General features: G+C 41.3%; 1 protein-coding gene across 1 annotated transcript in view; it reads right to left on the bottom strand.

The window, feature by feature from the left end:
• Positions 1167-16762, bottom strand: part of DGKI (diacylglycerol kinase iota) — a 174628-nt gene continuing 159032 nt past the window's right edge. Inside the window, exons 31-35 of the mRNA XM_021388553.1 lie at positions 15586-15623; positions 13909-14029; positions 6734-6770; positions 4334-4433; positions 1167-2884 (exon numbers count right to left, since the gene is read on the bottom strand). Of these exons, the coding sequence (XP_021244228.1) occupies positions 2768-2884; positions 4334-4433; positions 6734-6770; positions 13909-14029; positions 15586-15623 (413 nt within the window). The 3' untranslated portion in view covers positions 1167-2767. The remainder of the gene's footprint in view (positions 2885-4333; positions 4434-6733; positions 6771-13908; positions 14030-15585; positions 15624-16762) is intronic.

Raw genomic sequence — 16762 nt, 5'->3', positions numbered from 1 at the left:
ATCCAGCCAGTTCCTATCCTATCTTCAGCACTGGGGTTTATTTCCATCACACAGTAACTGCCTCCTACCGTGTACACAGAGCAGTAAGCTTTCTAGAGGCACAAATGTCTTGTTCTGATCATAGCATCGCACTCCTGCTGCTAGGGAAAAAGCAGGCCAGGCTCTCTCGTGTGTGCTCCAGCTACTTTGAGAAGCATGAATGGCAGAAAGGAGCTCAGGAAATCTGTTTGCTCCAGAGCCAGCCCTTTCTGTGAACAGTGCACACCACCTTGTGCACGAGGGACATATCACCAAGGGGAGCACTACAGGAGATGAAGAAAGATCAGGCCCAGCCCTGTATAATAACTCACACCTGGCCTCTGGAGGCTACCTGTGATCAGAGCAAGCCTTTATTGTTCCACCTTGTTCTTGTAACTTAAGGATAAGGGAGCTGCAAGGTGCTCACAGAGCATTCTCCACTCAGGCCCCAGTCCAGCCTCAGCACAGGACAAAATCCAGTCCCTGGTATCATTGAAGATCTCTCTGATTCTCATACCAGTAAAACAGCAAAAAGATACAACTGATACTAGTATCATTTATATTTTAAGTCAAATATATAGAAATATTACAGTATAGTCTTTCCTCACAGTTGGAAAATGATGCAAGGCCTACCATGAAACCACGCTGTGAGGGTCTTCCTTATGGAAGTTTCACATACACCAAAATTATACTCTGATTTTTTATTTTAACCATTGCCAAATTCAATTCCATATATACACCTTTACCACAAGCCCCTGCGTTATTATCAAGGGAAGGAATTTGGCTTTCATATTTTATTTTTCAAACAAGAGAAGTAAAGATAGAAAAAAAGACAAAATACATTTCATGTCGCCATTGACCAATAGATTACAAATATATATAGTTTCCTTCCAGAGGAAGAAATACTAAAGAAATATTTCACTCATATCAAATAAACTTTTGAAAACAGAAAAAATAAAATAATATATATATTTAGCTTTTCTTTCTCTGCCATAACAATCACTCAAAAAGGAAGGAAAAGGAAGGAAAAGAGGGAGGGAGGGAGAGAGAGAGGGAGGGAGAGAGAGAGGGACGGAGGGAGGGAGGAAGGAAGGGAGCAAGGAAGGGAGAAAGGGAGGGAGGGTGAAAGGGAGGGAGGAAAAGAAAAACTTAAACAGAATAAAGAAAGGAATTTCATTCATTTAATTTCCACAACTTCTACTGAGGAAGAAAAACTTATCTGAATAATGACCTGAGTTTTTTCCATGGTTTCCAAACTGCATTTAATCTTGATGATCGACATCTATCAAAGATCTATCCCTAGAAATGCATGTGAAACCAAACACTATGTGATCTTTCAAAACAGCAAAGCAAAATTCAAAACTCTATTGCAAGAATTATGCCAAAAGTGGGCCATGAGTGTCTTCACAAGAACTGGGCAAAGTGGAAGCTCTGCTATTTCGGGCAGCTGAATTGTCTTTAGTGATAGAAAACAAGGTGAAAATTTTCTGTATGTCTGCGTGTGTCTGATTTTTCTTCTTTTGTAGTTATAATCTTTGAGGTAAGACAGAGAACAGATGAGTACAGTAGATATGGCAGGCCTTTACAGCAGCTAAGTTTAAATTTCCAAGCCTATAGTGAGTAATGAGGCAAAGAGCTGATGCTTGTCCTTTTTCTTGGGGAGAGCCTCTCTTTAAAACTTTCTTCCATTCTCCTTGAGGAATCAGGTAGTTTACAGGTTCAGCCAGAGGAAATTTTCCTGTTCCCAATAAATGCAGTGCTTGTTCATTTATTCATGGCTGACAGATGACCTCCTAGGTTTCCTTTCCTTGAAATAAAACCCATCTTGCCAGAAGTACAAAAAAAAAAAAAAAAAAAAAAAGCTATTAGCTTTAGTCAGGCCTGAAAGCTGACAAAAACCAGCCAATCATTATAAGTACAATGGTGGTGCAAGAAATCTTAAGGGGTAACTTTCTGCTCTGTCATACAGTGTGGCTATATCGGACAACCTTTCTATTCAAATGACTGTCTCATCAGGATACCATAAGCATATACGCAGCAACAATGAGGAGGTTAGTTTTTGTTACTGTTGTAAACTGAACAGTGCACCACACCCTAGAAAACAAGGCAATAGGCAGAATCCTCTCCAAAACTGAGAAAACTCCCCAGTGACCAAACACCAAGGAAGGAGCTTCCAAAGGGATAGCAAAGAAGGGAACACAGCAGGTAAAAATGTTTTTTTTCCTAAGTGCATCCAGAGCTCCTCAATTTTTTTTGCTACTGCCTGACCACTTGTGAAAACACAGAGATAACAGATTCTATTTACCAGATGACAAGTGAGAGGAATGAGAGAATTAAAGGTATGCAAGAAAATGTAGGGATGGAGGAGGGCCTGGTTAGGTGTTTTAATGTCCCAGTTAGTTTGGTCCCCCCACAATCACTTCTCTTTTTTTTTTTTTTTTTAATAAATTGTACAGATGAACATGGGAGAAGTTCATGCTACTTGCTGGAAGCAATTAAGGTAAATTTCCTTGGCCTATGGATTCCACAGACCATTGTGTGTCCCACCTCATCCATCATGGGCTAACTTATGGAACCTAACCGTTCCGTGGCAAGACTCTGTAGCCCTTAGAAACTGGTGGCATGTCCTCTGATATTTTCCATGAGAGCAAGAGACATGTTGATTCCATCAGCTTCTTCCTCACACGATGCCCAAGTGCTCAGGTGCAGCCTTGCTACTTCTGAAGATCCTCTTCGCTGTTTTCAGACATCAGACTGCTGTTTCCAAATCCTCATGGGGAACCATTTGGTAGTTCTGTCGACTCTCCAAATAGGAGGCCAGATCTGGATCACCAGCTTGCTGAGCCCTGTCACGAGGAGTTTTACCCTATAATAAATAAACAGGGAGAAAAAAATTTGTGCTAACATATTTGGAAGAATGAACGACCCAGAGGAATTACAACAAGAAGGACAGAAGTACATCTGGAGAATTTACTTATTTGTACAACAAATAAAGGTGATGTCAAGTGTTTCTAGGAGACTCGTGAGGTTCTGAAGAATTTCAAGATCCTTGTGTGGTTTAAGACAAATCAGTCAACCCTGCAAGGACATGTTTTTTGATACATGTTTTCTCCCTCCCTCTTGATACACAGAAAGGCTCACATACTGGAAGGAACTGAATTTTCATTCTGAGGCTGCAGTGCGTATGTGACTGAATAGTGCCCAATACTGTAGATAACACTTGAAAAGTGCTCTACTCAACTTTACTGAGGACATGCAGGGAGAGATGCCCAGTATTTGAGATGAGTTCAATACAACTCATTCTATTTCAAGTAAAAATTTTTCAATTTTTAGTGTATCACTTTGCTACTCTGTTATCTGAGCTAACTTATGATTACTGTGGATTTGGGCCAATAGCCTTGACCATAAAGGATCAAAAATATTGAAAACACAATAACATATCTCCGCAAAACCATTCTTGCTCTCTGGATTTCTGGACAGATAAAGATTAACAACTCAGAAGCCACTTATCTGGATTTCAGCTGTTGCAGAAATTATCTTTTACAATATATAGTACTCTCACCTGAAAAAGAGATTATTTCTCTCCAGCTTATAGGCTACTCCCTATGGTTTAATCGTTAAACCATATGGAATGGAATCGTTATTGTCTTGCTGCCATGAAGCTACTTCCGACTCTGGAACCCATTGATCTGAGCATCTCTTAAATACTGACACAGTTTGCTTATATTCAGAAATGCCAGAGGGGCAGATTCTGTACCATGTTCTCAAGCAGTCAGATTGTTGGTTTTTTTTCCAGAATATTCCCAGGTTTTAATTTTTCCCATACATCTTCCTCCTCCAAGCTTACATGGAAAGACAGTTGTGGTTAGTGTCACATCAGTGAACACAGGGGCAAGTGAGGACAAAAAAAAAATGGTTAGCCATCCTCACAAAGCAAGTCAGTCACAACAATCAAGCCTCATAGACACTGTGCAATCAAAAACCAAGGCTCCCCCAGGTGGTCTCTGCCCACAGGCCTCTCTTTTGACCACACAAGAGAAGGATGTTGCTGTGCCACGGAGATGCTTCATTCACATCCAACATACCAAATAGTTTGAGGCCAAACTCTCACTATAGTGAAGATGACCCACATTGGGGACTGAACTAAAGACCCTTGTACTTGTTTGAATCAATACAGTTTTCTAAGTAAAAACGTGTAAAAAGAGCTGTTCCTGGCACACACAGGGAAGCCTCAATCATGCACACAGCAGGGACGGATGCTGATCAGTCTCGCTTGGCTGCAGTGTTTTATAACTCGTTGACTAGGCTGGGTTACCTTGGAGTCCGTCTTTCTCAGCGAGGCTCCCGCATCCACCAGGAGCTGGCAGATGGCACGATGGCGCTGGCAGGCTGCTTTATGTAGCGCTGTCTCACCCCTAGGCCAAAGTACAGAAACCAGCAGTGAAACACATCACACTCATCTACATTTATGAAATAGGAGGTTCAATGAACAGAAAGTGATGATGTATTTCTGCAAGGCTGCTTCTTCTTGTCAGAGGAGGACTTGTGCACCTACATCCTTTGACTCAGTAAGAAGGCCTGCACTGCACAAATAGCAATTGGAGAACTGAGGAGTGGGAAAGAGACAGGCACAACATTTTTGTATTCAAAAATTCATTCCCAACCAACCCACAGTTCTGCTAACTGCTGCAGAGAAAAAGCAGACACCTAATTTCACAGCAGGCTAAGCTGGAACAATAATTTGTCTTCCTGCTGTTTCTCACCTGAATCTCATTCTTGGAGGCACGGTAGAAAAGTCGTGCCCATGAAAGCCATGACTGGTACACTTGCTGCCCTGGTTCGGATCCCTGACCATCATGGATGCATGAGAGGAGATCTGTGTTTTTGGACTTTTGGACTAGCGATCTACTGAGGAAGCTCGAACACATGCTTTTCAGAACAGAAAGCTGTGTAGCAGGTGCAGGTTCATTGCAAAGTTCTTAATTCAGGGTGGGTCTACATGTAACAGGATTCTGAGACTGACTGTACTAATGAGGTTAAAGAAGCCTATTCAGCTTTGACTAGAAATAGGAGGAAAGTAGTTTGATCAGCTTGAAAAGATGTCTGTATACTACTGTAAAACAAGTAGGGCCATCACATGCACTCCAAGATGAAAAATCGTAAGAATTACCTGTAATAAGACAGATGTAGTAGGGCATACATTCCCAGAAAGGAATTTCAGTCTCAGCCAATTACAGGGCAAGTTAAACATTAATAGGCAACTTTGTAATCTATCTCTGATGCATGAGAGCTAGATTCAGGAGGAGATGATACCTGATTTCACTCTGAGGATCAAAAGAAAAATTTGTGCTAGCAATTATGGCTCAAACTTTTCATTTTCAAGAGTTAGCAATAGGGGAACATTTGTAAAGGGACGCTCTCATAGCTATATCCACTTGCACTTTATTTCAGAGCCTCTGCTCTGCCACTGCACAAGGAGGAGACAGTCCATCTGGACTTCATCACCCCTGCACTGCCCATACGCACCCTGCACAGAACTAACGGACAATGCCAGTAAAGAAGAGGATGCTGTGGGATGGGTTATGACAGGCTTAACCCCTATGGGAAAGGCTGTTTTGTTTCTCATATATTCTATAAACTTCCCAGAATTATTTATGGATCACTTGTACGAGGACTGGTCCAAAAATAATGCCTCTTCTTTTATTTTTTTGACCCACAACATTAGAAGCAGATGGTGGCGGTATGGCAGTAGAGGATGAACCTTCTCACCAAAATGCTGTTACATTCTGTTGCTGTGTGACAGATGGCAGCAGAGGGGCAGTCTGACAAAATGGCATCCAACATGGAAGTGCATATGAAGCAAAGGTGTGCCACTGAATTCCTCCATGCGGAAAAAAATGGCACCCATTGACATTCACCAATGCTTGCTGAACATTTATGGAGACCAATTAGTGGATATGAACACAGTGAGGTGGCAGGTGGTGCATTTCAGCTGTGACAACAGCAACGAGAAAGACAAACTACATTCTAAATGGCCATGCAGATTGTTATGAGTGCAGCATGCAGGCTTTTGTTCACTGCTGATAAAAATGCACAGCTAATGGTGGCACCTATGTTGAAAAATAGTGTTTTGTAGCTGAGAATTTGTTCTATCAAATAGCGTTCTTGTGCTCTTTGCATGTGTTGTATTTTCCATGGAAATAAAGAGAAAGCATTACTTCCACAGCAACTTACGTGATTCTAACTTATTGTGATACCCTGATTATACAGAGGTTTGGAAAGGAAAAGTTTTTTTTTAATAATAATAGAGCTGATTGAGATTCTAACTACTTGAGAGAAACTTTTGGCTGCACAAGTTGTGTCCATTTAGGACAGCTAAGGCAGAGCATCCAGCATGGAATAAGAAAACTCTTGTCCTGACTTCATGTTGGTCCTCAGTGACTAGATTCTGGAAACATCGAAGCACAGTGCAAGTCTTGTATCTCTCTAGAAAGACTAATGAAAAATGGGAAACAATAGAGAGAAAATCCTTTTCTGGAGTTCAAGAAATATTTGTTCTAGGCCCGAAAGCCAAATGTGTCTGCTGTTTTTAAATTTGGGGGGGACTTCTGTATGTTTGTTTGTTTTTGAAGAGATGTGCCATTTTGAAAAACAAGAGAAGTTGGCTAACATAATACAAATACTGTGAAGAGCAGAGAGGGTAGATTGTACTTACGTTTCACTGTCTGTCATGTCCAGTAATTCAGACGGACCTGCGAAAGACAATCAAGTATGTTATATAGCATTTGTCTGCATGACTGTAGGAGCATGACTGTCAGGAGAAGATATTCAGTGCAAATATGCAAAAGAAACCAACTGAAAGCTCAGTTAGCACAAATACACAAAACTTCAAGGTAACATTTGCTTGCACAAACCCTTGCAACCCTTGCACTAGCAAAATTCTGAATGCAGTCACTGCTGGAGTCTCAGTGCCAGAGAGTAGCAGCTTCTAAATTATACTGGGAATGAATATTCATAGAATTTATTTTCTCACTCTTCACCTTGCTCAATTAAGTGGTTCACATAAGCACAGCACATTGGAAATGCTGATATAATGGAAACCCTGATATATTGCAAGTTAAAATCTATTGTTAGTACTAGAGGGAAAATGTCATTAGGAAGTTGAAATTAGCCAAATTCTGTCCTGAATGACATCCCTGTGCTACTCTATTTAACAGCACTATACAGAATGTAGATCAGGGTGGAATATTCCCAGCAGTCTTTATATTGATATGCAAATCTTGTACTCTACTGGTCAGCAATGATCAGGAAAGTAAGGTTAAGCAAAATAGAAAAGTTTTTTGTTAAGTGAGACAAAAAAATTCATTTACGTTAATGTGCTTTTGTTTTTGACATTCACTACAGGCAGATGTTTATTGCAGCAAATTCCATCACTGAATTACAGTGATAGGGAAAAGCTAGGATTTGGACAGCATTTGAAATGAGAACAACTTTTCCCTTTCCAGTCTGCCTTATTATTCTCCTCTCCACTGCTCTGGAGCATAGTGCCAGATGGTATGGGGCATTTAGCTAGGGGAATAGTGAAACTTTACAGGAACTTTGCTTCCTGTGCATGAATATTTCTCTTCATCACACTTTGACTTTCAAATTCAAGAGTCCTCAAGAGCTTACGGCAAATCTCACCTGAAACTGAGGAATTTCACGCTATTTACTTACAAAGGCCTACACACAACCTCTCCGCACCTCTTTCACAGAGTATACGTTGAAGTGGATCAGAGCAGTCCATCTCTCCCACACTCCTTTTATAACATATATGGGTAGTATCTTTGGGAGAGCTGGTTGCCCTGGCTCCTGGAACTGCAGATAGCTCCTTCCCTTCACCTTCCACCATCTTGAGAAAGAGGTGGTCAAAAATGTAGCATGCCTAGTGCCCAGTGCACAGAGCATTGCCTACCCACTGCAGTTCTCCAAGCTCATTAGCCACTCTCCTAACTCTCATGCTACACACACAGTGGCTTCACTTGGCTGTTGTGGGTTTCCTGCTCCCCATCAAAAAGAAGCATCAGTCGTGACCTACAGATTCCCATAAGCACAGAAGGATACAGGGGTCTAAGCAGAGTTCCCTTGCTGAGGAAAAATAGCTAAGAATCTAAGAGTAAAAACCAAACAACAATAACAACAAAAACAGACCAAAACAAACCAAACAGCCAACAACTAGATGAATAAAAACTCCCTCAGGAGTTTATATCTCTCAGGACTAAAGAAAATCATGTTCCTTCAAAAATAAAGGTGATTTCCCATGGCTTGCTGGAACACTACCTCCCAGAGATAGGTACAAGAAATGACCTGCAGTGTTAACTTAGTAATAGTGTGTTTCTGCTCATAGAGGGGACAATGAAGGTTGTGGTGCAATGGTGCAGCGAAGTATCTGAACTGGCCGTACTGGGCACACTCTTACTCTGGTAAGAACAGAAAAAGGAGAGAGAAAAATTAGAAGAATGTGATCTGAGAGTACAGAAGAGCTGGAATGGAGTATGTCTGGTGAGAAAGAAAACCAAGGACAAAGGAAAACTGGTCAGGAGAGGAGCCAAGTGCTGAGGACTGAGTGAGCAGTCTATGAGTACAAACCTAAGCAGGTGCCAGGTACATCATACCAGTGCACACGGGGGCTCTCCAGCAAACTGTTACAAACAAAACATCCAATGGGAGCAACCTGACTATGTCCCAGCCAAACTTAAGGCCAGATATTACAGTTAATCAATTTACAGCACAACATGGTGCCAGGATTCATTCATTTTATTCTCTTTGGCCTATCTCTGAAATTATACAGTCCCAACTCACACTCAGTCTGAGGTGTTTCCTTTATTTCTTATTTATTTTGCTTGTGCTCCTCTTAAACCACATCACGATCTCCTCCTAATTCCCTTTCCCCTCTGTTTTGCACCTCATTTTTACATCAGTCTCCCTGGCGCTGCCAACCGACCATTCCAAATCCCCCTCTGCCCTGGGACAAAAGCTGCACAGATGTGGGAAGGGCTGGCACTGGGAAAGCTAACGGCACTGTCATCCTGACCCAGCGGGGAGGCGGCTGTTTTACTCCAGGACAAGAGGCAAAGAAAGAAAAGGAGACCAAGGCGCAGAGAGAGAGAGGACAAAATAACCCCATAGAAATCCGGAAGGGAAATGCATGAGTGAGATTTCTATCAAGGAAAACAGCAGGGGGGGAAATAAAAACAAAAGACAGAAATGTGTGGAGAGGTGGAGGGAGGAAAAAAGAAGAGAGAGAAAGAGAGAGACTTGGGGACTAAAGAATGGCAGGATGGGGACAGGGGGGAGAAGTTTGCTTGAAAGGAGCTGAAAGGCATGACACACTGAGGGGAAGCCCAGCTGAGATCACTTTCTTTCCTTCACATCTCTGATAGACTGTCTGTGCAGAATTATTAACTTTTTTCCTTCTTTCCTTCTGTCCCTTTCACTCCACCAAAGCCCCTCTCTAATTTCTCAGGCTGAGCTGGGGACAGGAGAAGGCAAGAGAAGGAGACGCTAGAAAGCAGCTGCCCTTTAGCTGAGTTCATTACAACATAAAAGAGAGGCATTTCCAAAATATACAGCACCATGCAGTCCAAAAGGCCTCCAAGCCTACAGCACACCCTGCCCTCTCCAGTGGAGGTGTTTACACCTACCCACAGGAAACCCACAGTTATTAACCCCTGCCAGTCCCTGGTCCTGTCAGTCCCTCCTTCATAGAACTGGGGAAGAAGTGAATTTGTTTTTAACAGTAATGTTTTCCACTAGCAGCATTTCTGGGTGTTTATCTGTCAAAATCCTCCTTGGTTAATAATTTAATTAAGGTTTTCATATGCAGGACAAAAATGGATTTGGTTTGCTGCTGTCAAAGAGGGAATATTTTTAAAATAACAGTCATTTGCAAAAGCAGAACTATTTCAGGTCTTCCCCCAGCTTTGCACTCCCCATTTCTACCTGATGTGAAGATTAACAGTGTCTGTTTTGGACTACTAGTGTCTTCTGGCTCTGAATTTCTATTGTAACATGTAGTGTGGTTCAATTATGGGAACATGCCTTCCATTTTAACTGTCTCTCACTCATGTTAACCTCAAATTTTGTAAACCTAGAAAATAAAACAGGCTATTTTATACTTTGTGCCTTCTAGGAAAACTGAGCTGTTTTCTACTTAGACACCTCACAAATGTCCCCTTTCTATAAAACATTCTGCAAATCTAGAGATATCAGTGAGCGTCAAACAAACTGACTTCTACAGCATTACTTTGTGATGGCTGTCCAGACTTCGTCTCCGACATAGATCTCTGTCACAGCAGAATTTGCTTTCCAAGCAGAACAAAAAAACCCTAATAATAATAACAGCAAAAGCATCCTCTTGTTTACTAGAGGATGCAACCTAGTGGAGCAAGGACATTGAGGTCTGAAGTCACAGAAATGTTCAGGATGGCATGGACTGACTATTCCACCAGAAGTTTCCAACACAAACTCTTAAGCAATTGTAAGTAACATTCTTCTGTTGAAAACTGGCATTCCCTAGATTAACTACAGAACTCTTGTATGTCTTTTGAGCATCTAGAGAAGAAGGGAAGGAGAAGACACATCTTGGATTGTTTCTCTTCAATAATTGTTATGAACTATAAACAGTTCAGAACTCCCAGATGAAGATTCCAAGTCAAGTTTGATTCCAAATACGGATGATGATTTAGGAGATCCTTTTCTAACTGAGCTTCTTAAGCATTCCCTACTGATTGTGTGAAGCAAGTAAACAGTTAACTTTTTTTTAATGTGTAAGCATTGGGGTGTGAGACAGTTGACTGCAGCAATAAACAGATGTGGTTCTGATACCTACTGAGTTTGGCCCTCAGTTTCTTGCTAAGTGTTTCTTAGCCTAGCTACAGACAGATCTTAAAAGGTGACCCTTTCAATTCAAGCAAAAGACCCTTGATTTATGAAGGCTTTTTGAACAACATGTAGGTCTGTGTATCTGCCCTTCATGCATAGGAGATGGAGAGAAATTGTTTTGAAGGAACAGCAACCAACACAACCATTCCTGCAGCAGTAAGCAGCTGTTCTAACACCTACTACATTGCAGCTGTTCTAACACCTACTACATTGCTGCTTCAGCTGCTATTCCAGGCTCCTGTTAGTCCACTGCTAAGTATCTGGCAACACTGCACAGCAATCTCTTTGTTTGACTCATCTCTGCTTTTTTCTAACTTGGAAGGGTTACTTTCCTCCCCTTAACATCTGAAATCATTCTGATCAAGATCACAGTGTAACCTCTCATATTAATGTCCCTGCATGTTTGCAGAAAGCATAAAGCCATCACCACAAAGAACAGCCTTAACATCATAACACCATTTCCTCTCCTTCATAATCCTAGTGCTATGCCTGGAGTGTGTTTGTTGGGGGCAGGGAGGGATTTGTCACCCCTGTACCACATTCGAATCACCCAAGTAGCTTCACACCAGATAGCTAAAACTCATTTTTTGTTGCTATTGGTCACAGTTTTAACTATATTCAGAAGATTTTCTCTGTGATTAGTAGTAGATTTTCTGTGCTGTGCACTAGAGAGTATTTTGCTGTGGAGCTCTCATTAATGTTAACCATCTCTAGTCATGTGTTCTTGACAAACTATATGACAGACAAACTACAGCGGAATTACAGGTGGGCAAAAGTAACAGCCAGAACAAGAGTAAGATCCATTTTTATCAAGGGTGGCTATCAGCAGAAATGAGAAGTAAGATACAGGGAAAGCCTCAGATATTAGTAGTGTTGGATAGGGTCTCATACACTAATTAATATTGAGGTGCCAGAGAACACAACATAAAAACAAGGACATTATGATGATGATTCAACAAGAGAGCTTGTTTGTGACTGAGAAGTGCCCAGGGTAGAAATGAGATTCATTAATTGCTTGGTGGGAGAAAAGAGGAGGCCCCTATTAGAGCATTGTCCCATGCACTCTCTGATCCCCAGAGAATGTTAAACAAACAATACATTTGGAGAAGCCCAGAGGACATATGTCTGGAAAGCTGCGAAAGCTTCCTGTCATCCTTGGGGATAGAGGGGGGAGAGAAGAACTGAGTTGACATTTGCTCAACCTTCTGGTTTGTCTTTGTCCAACTGTCCGTAATCCCCTACATTTCTCTATTCACTTCAAAAATTCCCATGGATTTCCTGCTTACACCCTCACCAGCTTAAATGATCTCATTTTAAACCTTCATTGAAGGAATAGTAACTGGGTCAGTCCGTAATTTAAGGTACGTGTGCCTAAGAAAAGTCCTGGAAAGTCATTTCCATGACAGTGAAATGGCACAGGTCACGTGCACTCTGAGAAGAAACCAGAAAGAGTAAGAAAATTAAGTGAAATCACATCTATCTATGGAATTTAGACGTACCTTTATGAACTGTAACTGATGAGATGATCCAGAAAAGTCAAATAAGAAGTAGATTTAGTAATAGTGAGACTTGTTACTACTTGTGAGAAAAATAGGCAGTATATGGATATAAGCCCAGCTACATGTATCTACCATATGTAGATATCTCTACACATAAAAAAGAACCTCCCCTTGGCCAAATAACTGGGGCACAGTTCAGTTGTCCACATGTGGATATTTTATATTTTGAAGGGCAAGCCTTGATATGAATGTGGAATGACAGGGATGTTTGTCTGGGCTCCTGTTGCCAGTCCAGAATGATATGGGTCTCCTACAGGCCTTGCATGTTACCTACCTGCATGTTACCATGCAGATCTCCTAGACATCCAAGAGCAAATTATGTTAGACAGTTATGTTTAGATAAATAAATGAAGCACACAGGTAACTGTAAACTGGATCACATGCTTGGCTCCAATGACTATTTTGCCTTCTTTAGGAACTTAGACCTATTGACTACATCACACTGCATGTAAACACCTATTCGTTAGGAGCCAAACTGAAGCCAAATCCCACCCCAATTAAAACAAATGTTAACAGATGGATTATTGCCTTCTTGTTTACTGCGAGTAGTGTTTTTTTCTTCTCTCTGTACAATTTCTGTAGCAACTTGCCGGCATTAGCTAATACGTTAAAATTGCCAGAGACAGTCTCTGTGTTTGTGAGCAGTGATGTTGTTGTGGTCTACATCATTTTCCAGCAATCAGTGAACAAGATCACTGTTGTTTGAACAGGCAGAAACTCCTAAATACTACCTGAAACATATGTAAACATGCAAATTCTTACACAGCCCACGTAAACATGCCTGGCATCTTGTTACTGGCAAATATAAAAAGGGTCTGAAGGAAAAAACTGAAATGGCAAGATCACAGTATACAAATATAAATATTTTAAATGGATATCATAAATTTTTGTTATCAGTTGGTCTTGAAAAAGAGACAAAATATTGGAAGGTTGTGAAGGAAACTAGGCAAATCCAGTCTAGAAACAAATGCATAGCTTACTAACCAGTGTTATTAAATAATGAAATAGTATCAATGGTAGGAGGGACTTTCCATTTCTGTTAATGATTTTACACAAATTAGATGCTTTCTACAACACATGCTCTAATAGGAAAACAATTTAATTTCATGGAGTCTCATGCCAGAGGTCAAACTAGAGCATCACACTGGCTCTTCACAGCATCACAACTGATAAAACTGTGAAAATACCCATTCTCCTCAAAATCCATAATTATTTTAGTTTCCTTTTATCTGGAGCCATCACTGTCATTGCTGCCACATTCCTAGTCTCCTGCTCACGCCTGCTGCAGATGGACATGTGGCTGAGGGCGACAACAATGAGTGAGTATGCTCCCAGCCATACTGTGCTGTGTGGTTTCACCTGGCTGACACACTTGGCTGCAATACAGCTCTCCGTAGGTTTGACTCACCATGTTCCAGGATATACTTCACAATCTCGCCATGCCCACTCTTGGCAGCGTGGTGCAACAAGGAGCCATGGTCAGGTCCTTGGATTAACAAATTGGCTCCTTTTTTACAGCATTCTATGAACTAGGGAAAAAAAACACATACCCATAAAGAAGGATAACGCAGGAGAAGCAGAAAAACAGATATGCAGGCAAATCATGTATTAATTTCCGCAGGAGATCAGTACAACAATGCAATGCAATGAAATATAATATTACATTAAAGCCAGCTTTTAGGCCCCAGTGAAAAAAAATATCTTAAACTCGAAGCATTGACAATTATATGGGTTAACAAGAGCAGATCGTATTTCCTGAACAATGAGACATTGCTGCTCTATGGGTGGTGAATTATTGCTTACTATAAATGCTTGCAAAAGCACTTCCAGTGAAGCTGTTAGAAAATTTAAAAATATATGTATTTGATAGAAAATTTTGGCTTATCTCCTGAAAATTCCATTATTTTTTTCCTCAGTAAAAGAAGCATACCCAAGGTAAATACTTTCTGACTAAACCAGAAAACTTTGACTCAAAAATCCACGGGGAGCTTGATTTGAGCTGCCACAGATCTTCCTTCTCACACACTCCCCCTTATTCAGAGCCCTCCGAGGGAGAAGCACTATCCAGGATAAGAACAGACAGGGAACATCCACTGGTCAGCTCTCAGATTTGCTGTAAACTCTGTTTTTGTAATACAGATTACTGCAGAAAAGAGGGAGTAGCTGGTGACAGTGGGACATTATTTATGACACATGACAACTGAAGAAGGGCAAGTTTCCTTGTCAAAGCAAAGTCAGGCAAACAGCTTTCAAGAAGCAGAAACTGAACAATATTTTAATGACTGCTTGCTTGAGGAATATTCCCTAGATGCTGCAGCTACCACACTAGAGGAGAAGGAATAGAAGGTGCATCTGCAGGCCAAGGGTTGCCCTCACAGTACTGTCATTTTTACAAATGGCTCCAAGCTGGCTTTTTGCAGATAATATTACAATCATTAATCACACTCCTCATCCAAATTCAGGGACATACCTCTGTTTGGCTACTGATACACACAGCCTGAATGAGTGTCAGGCATGGAACCTTAGGCCTTGGGAAGAAGGCTTTTTTACATGGATGCCTTTTCCTACCAAAGCAGGGTACCAAAAATTGATCATACCAAAACACTATTGGTTTTGAGACACCTATCAGATAGTAAGGCACCAAACTGAGTTTCATTCTACCTGGCCTGTGGTTGCCTAGGAAGATGTTAAAATGCCTCTAACAACTCTAATTGCTTGGCCACCAACATCACTGCAATAAAATATCTTTTATTGCATAAGGCTGCATCAGAACTACCCTGTTGCTTAGAGCCGCATCTGCCAGTATAGCGATTTCCTTATTGGTAATTGACACAGTGCTCTGTACTATGGACCCTGGGCTGAAAGGTGCTGCCTAACACCAGATCCTATTCACTCGAATTTCTCACCTAACCTGACTGATGTGCTCCCTAATACTCAGGGTTTCCTGGAAAGGCTGTAAAATGGCATTTGACAGCAGTCCGTACAGCAGTCTGTTTATGTTTTGAGCAGAGGTGTGATATAATTTACAGCATATCAAACCTTCAAGTAGCTGTGAAAATGTGGACACTCAGTACTCTGTGCTTACCTTCAGCAGATCACCAGCTATGACTGCCTGTAAAAGTGCTGCAAAAGACAAACAGAAAATTAATGTCAGGTAGAAAGCATTCCGTATAGAATCTCACAGCTGAGAACACATCTCACAGTATGGACGAGTTAAGACAGATGCGTCAATCTGCTTGGACCCTCATATACCATTAAACTGGTGAGGACCCTGGACTGATTTGTTGAGAAGGGAGAAGGAAGACTACATGTGTTGCATGAATGCTGCATGGATATTGAGCCATTATTTCCAATACTGCCCTGGAACAGCATGTTTCTGTCTGAATTTTGCTTTGTGGCACTTTAGAGAATTTTCAACACAAGATAGGCCTGACTTGCTGGCACCCGAGCCATACCTGAGGACACCGGTATCAAACACAGAGAACCTGGAATTCCCACAGACCGCTCAGACCATGGGACTGGTGGTGGAGTGGTCAGTCAGCATCAAATACACTGAGAGTCCCAAGTCACAGAAAACAGAGGGGCAAGTCAAAGATTTCTTAATATTTATTTGTATTGCGAGAACATCTTGGCCTGCCAGATGGCAGCAAGTCCCACCAGTTTGGTAGGCAGGATCAAACACAGAGCAGGATCCAGTTACCATCCTTTTAGCTTCAGTAATTTAAACAGATACAGAAGGAAAAAGAGATAAAGAGGGGCACATTGAACAAAGGCTCACAACAAAGCAGGGAAGAAATATGAGGAGAGCCCAGGTCTACTCACTGCCACAACTGTTCCAAGCCCATTAGAAAGAAAAGGGAAGGCAAGAGCCTGAGACTCTGTATTGTCCTATGTATAGGCTGCACCCAGCAACAGTACTGGTAGACAGCAAGTAACCACCCTTTTTCCTCCTTCTCACTATCATAACATTTATAGTAAAAAAAAAAAAACAAAAAACATGAATAATCTTTCTGGGAAAGCAGTTTTTCGGTTTGCATCACAGAAAGTGTTAAACATTTGCCTCAGTTCATACTTTTTCAAGAGCGTCAAAGCCCGTTTCTGTCTTCAAGTCTAGGCAGTGCAATCAGGTTAAGCATGTGCTGAAGTGCCATCCTTGATATAATTATGCCAAAAGCTCACATAGGGAGGAACAAGGGGGAAGGAAAACCATAGTAAAAACTTGTATTTGAAAAATAACACACAGGAAACTGCACAGTGTGAGT

The sequence above is a fragment of the Numida meleagris genome, chromosome 1 (genome assembly GCF_002078875.1).
Source record: "Numida meleagris isolate 19003 breed g44 Domestic line chromosome 1, NumMel1.0, whole genome shotgun sequence".
Lineage (NCBI taxonomy): Eukaryota > Metazoa > Chordata > Aves > Galliformes > Numididae > Numida > Numida meleagris.
This window is presented reverse-complemented; position numbering and strand designations above follow the sequence as displayed.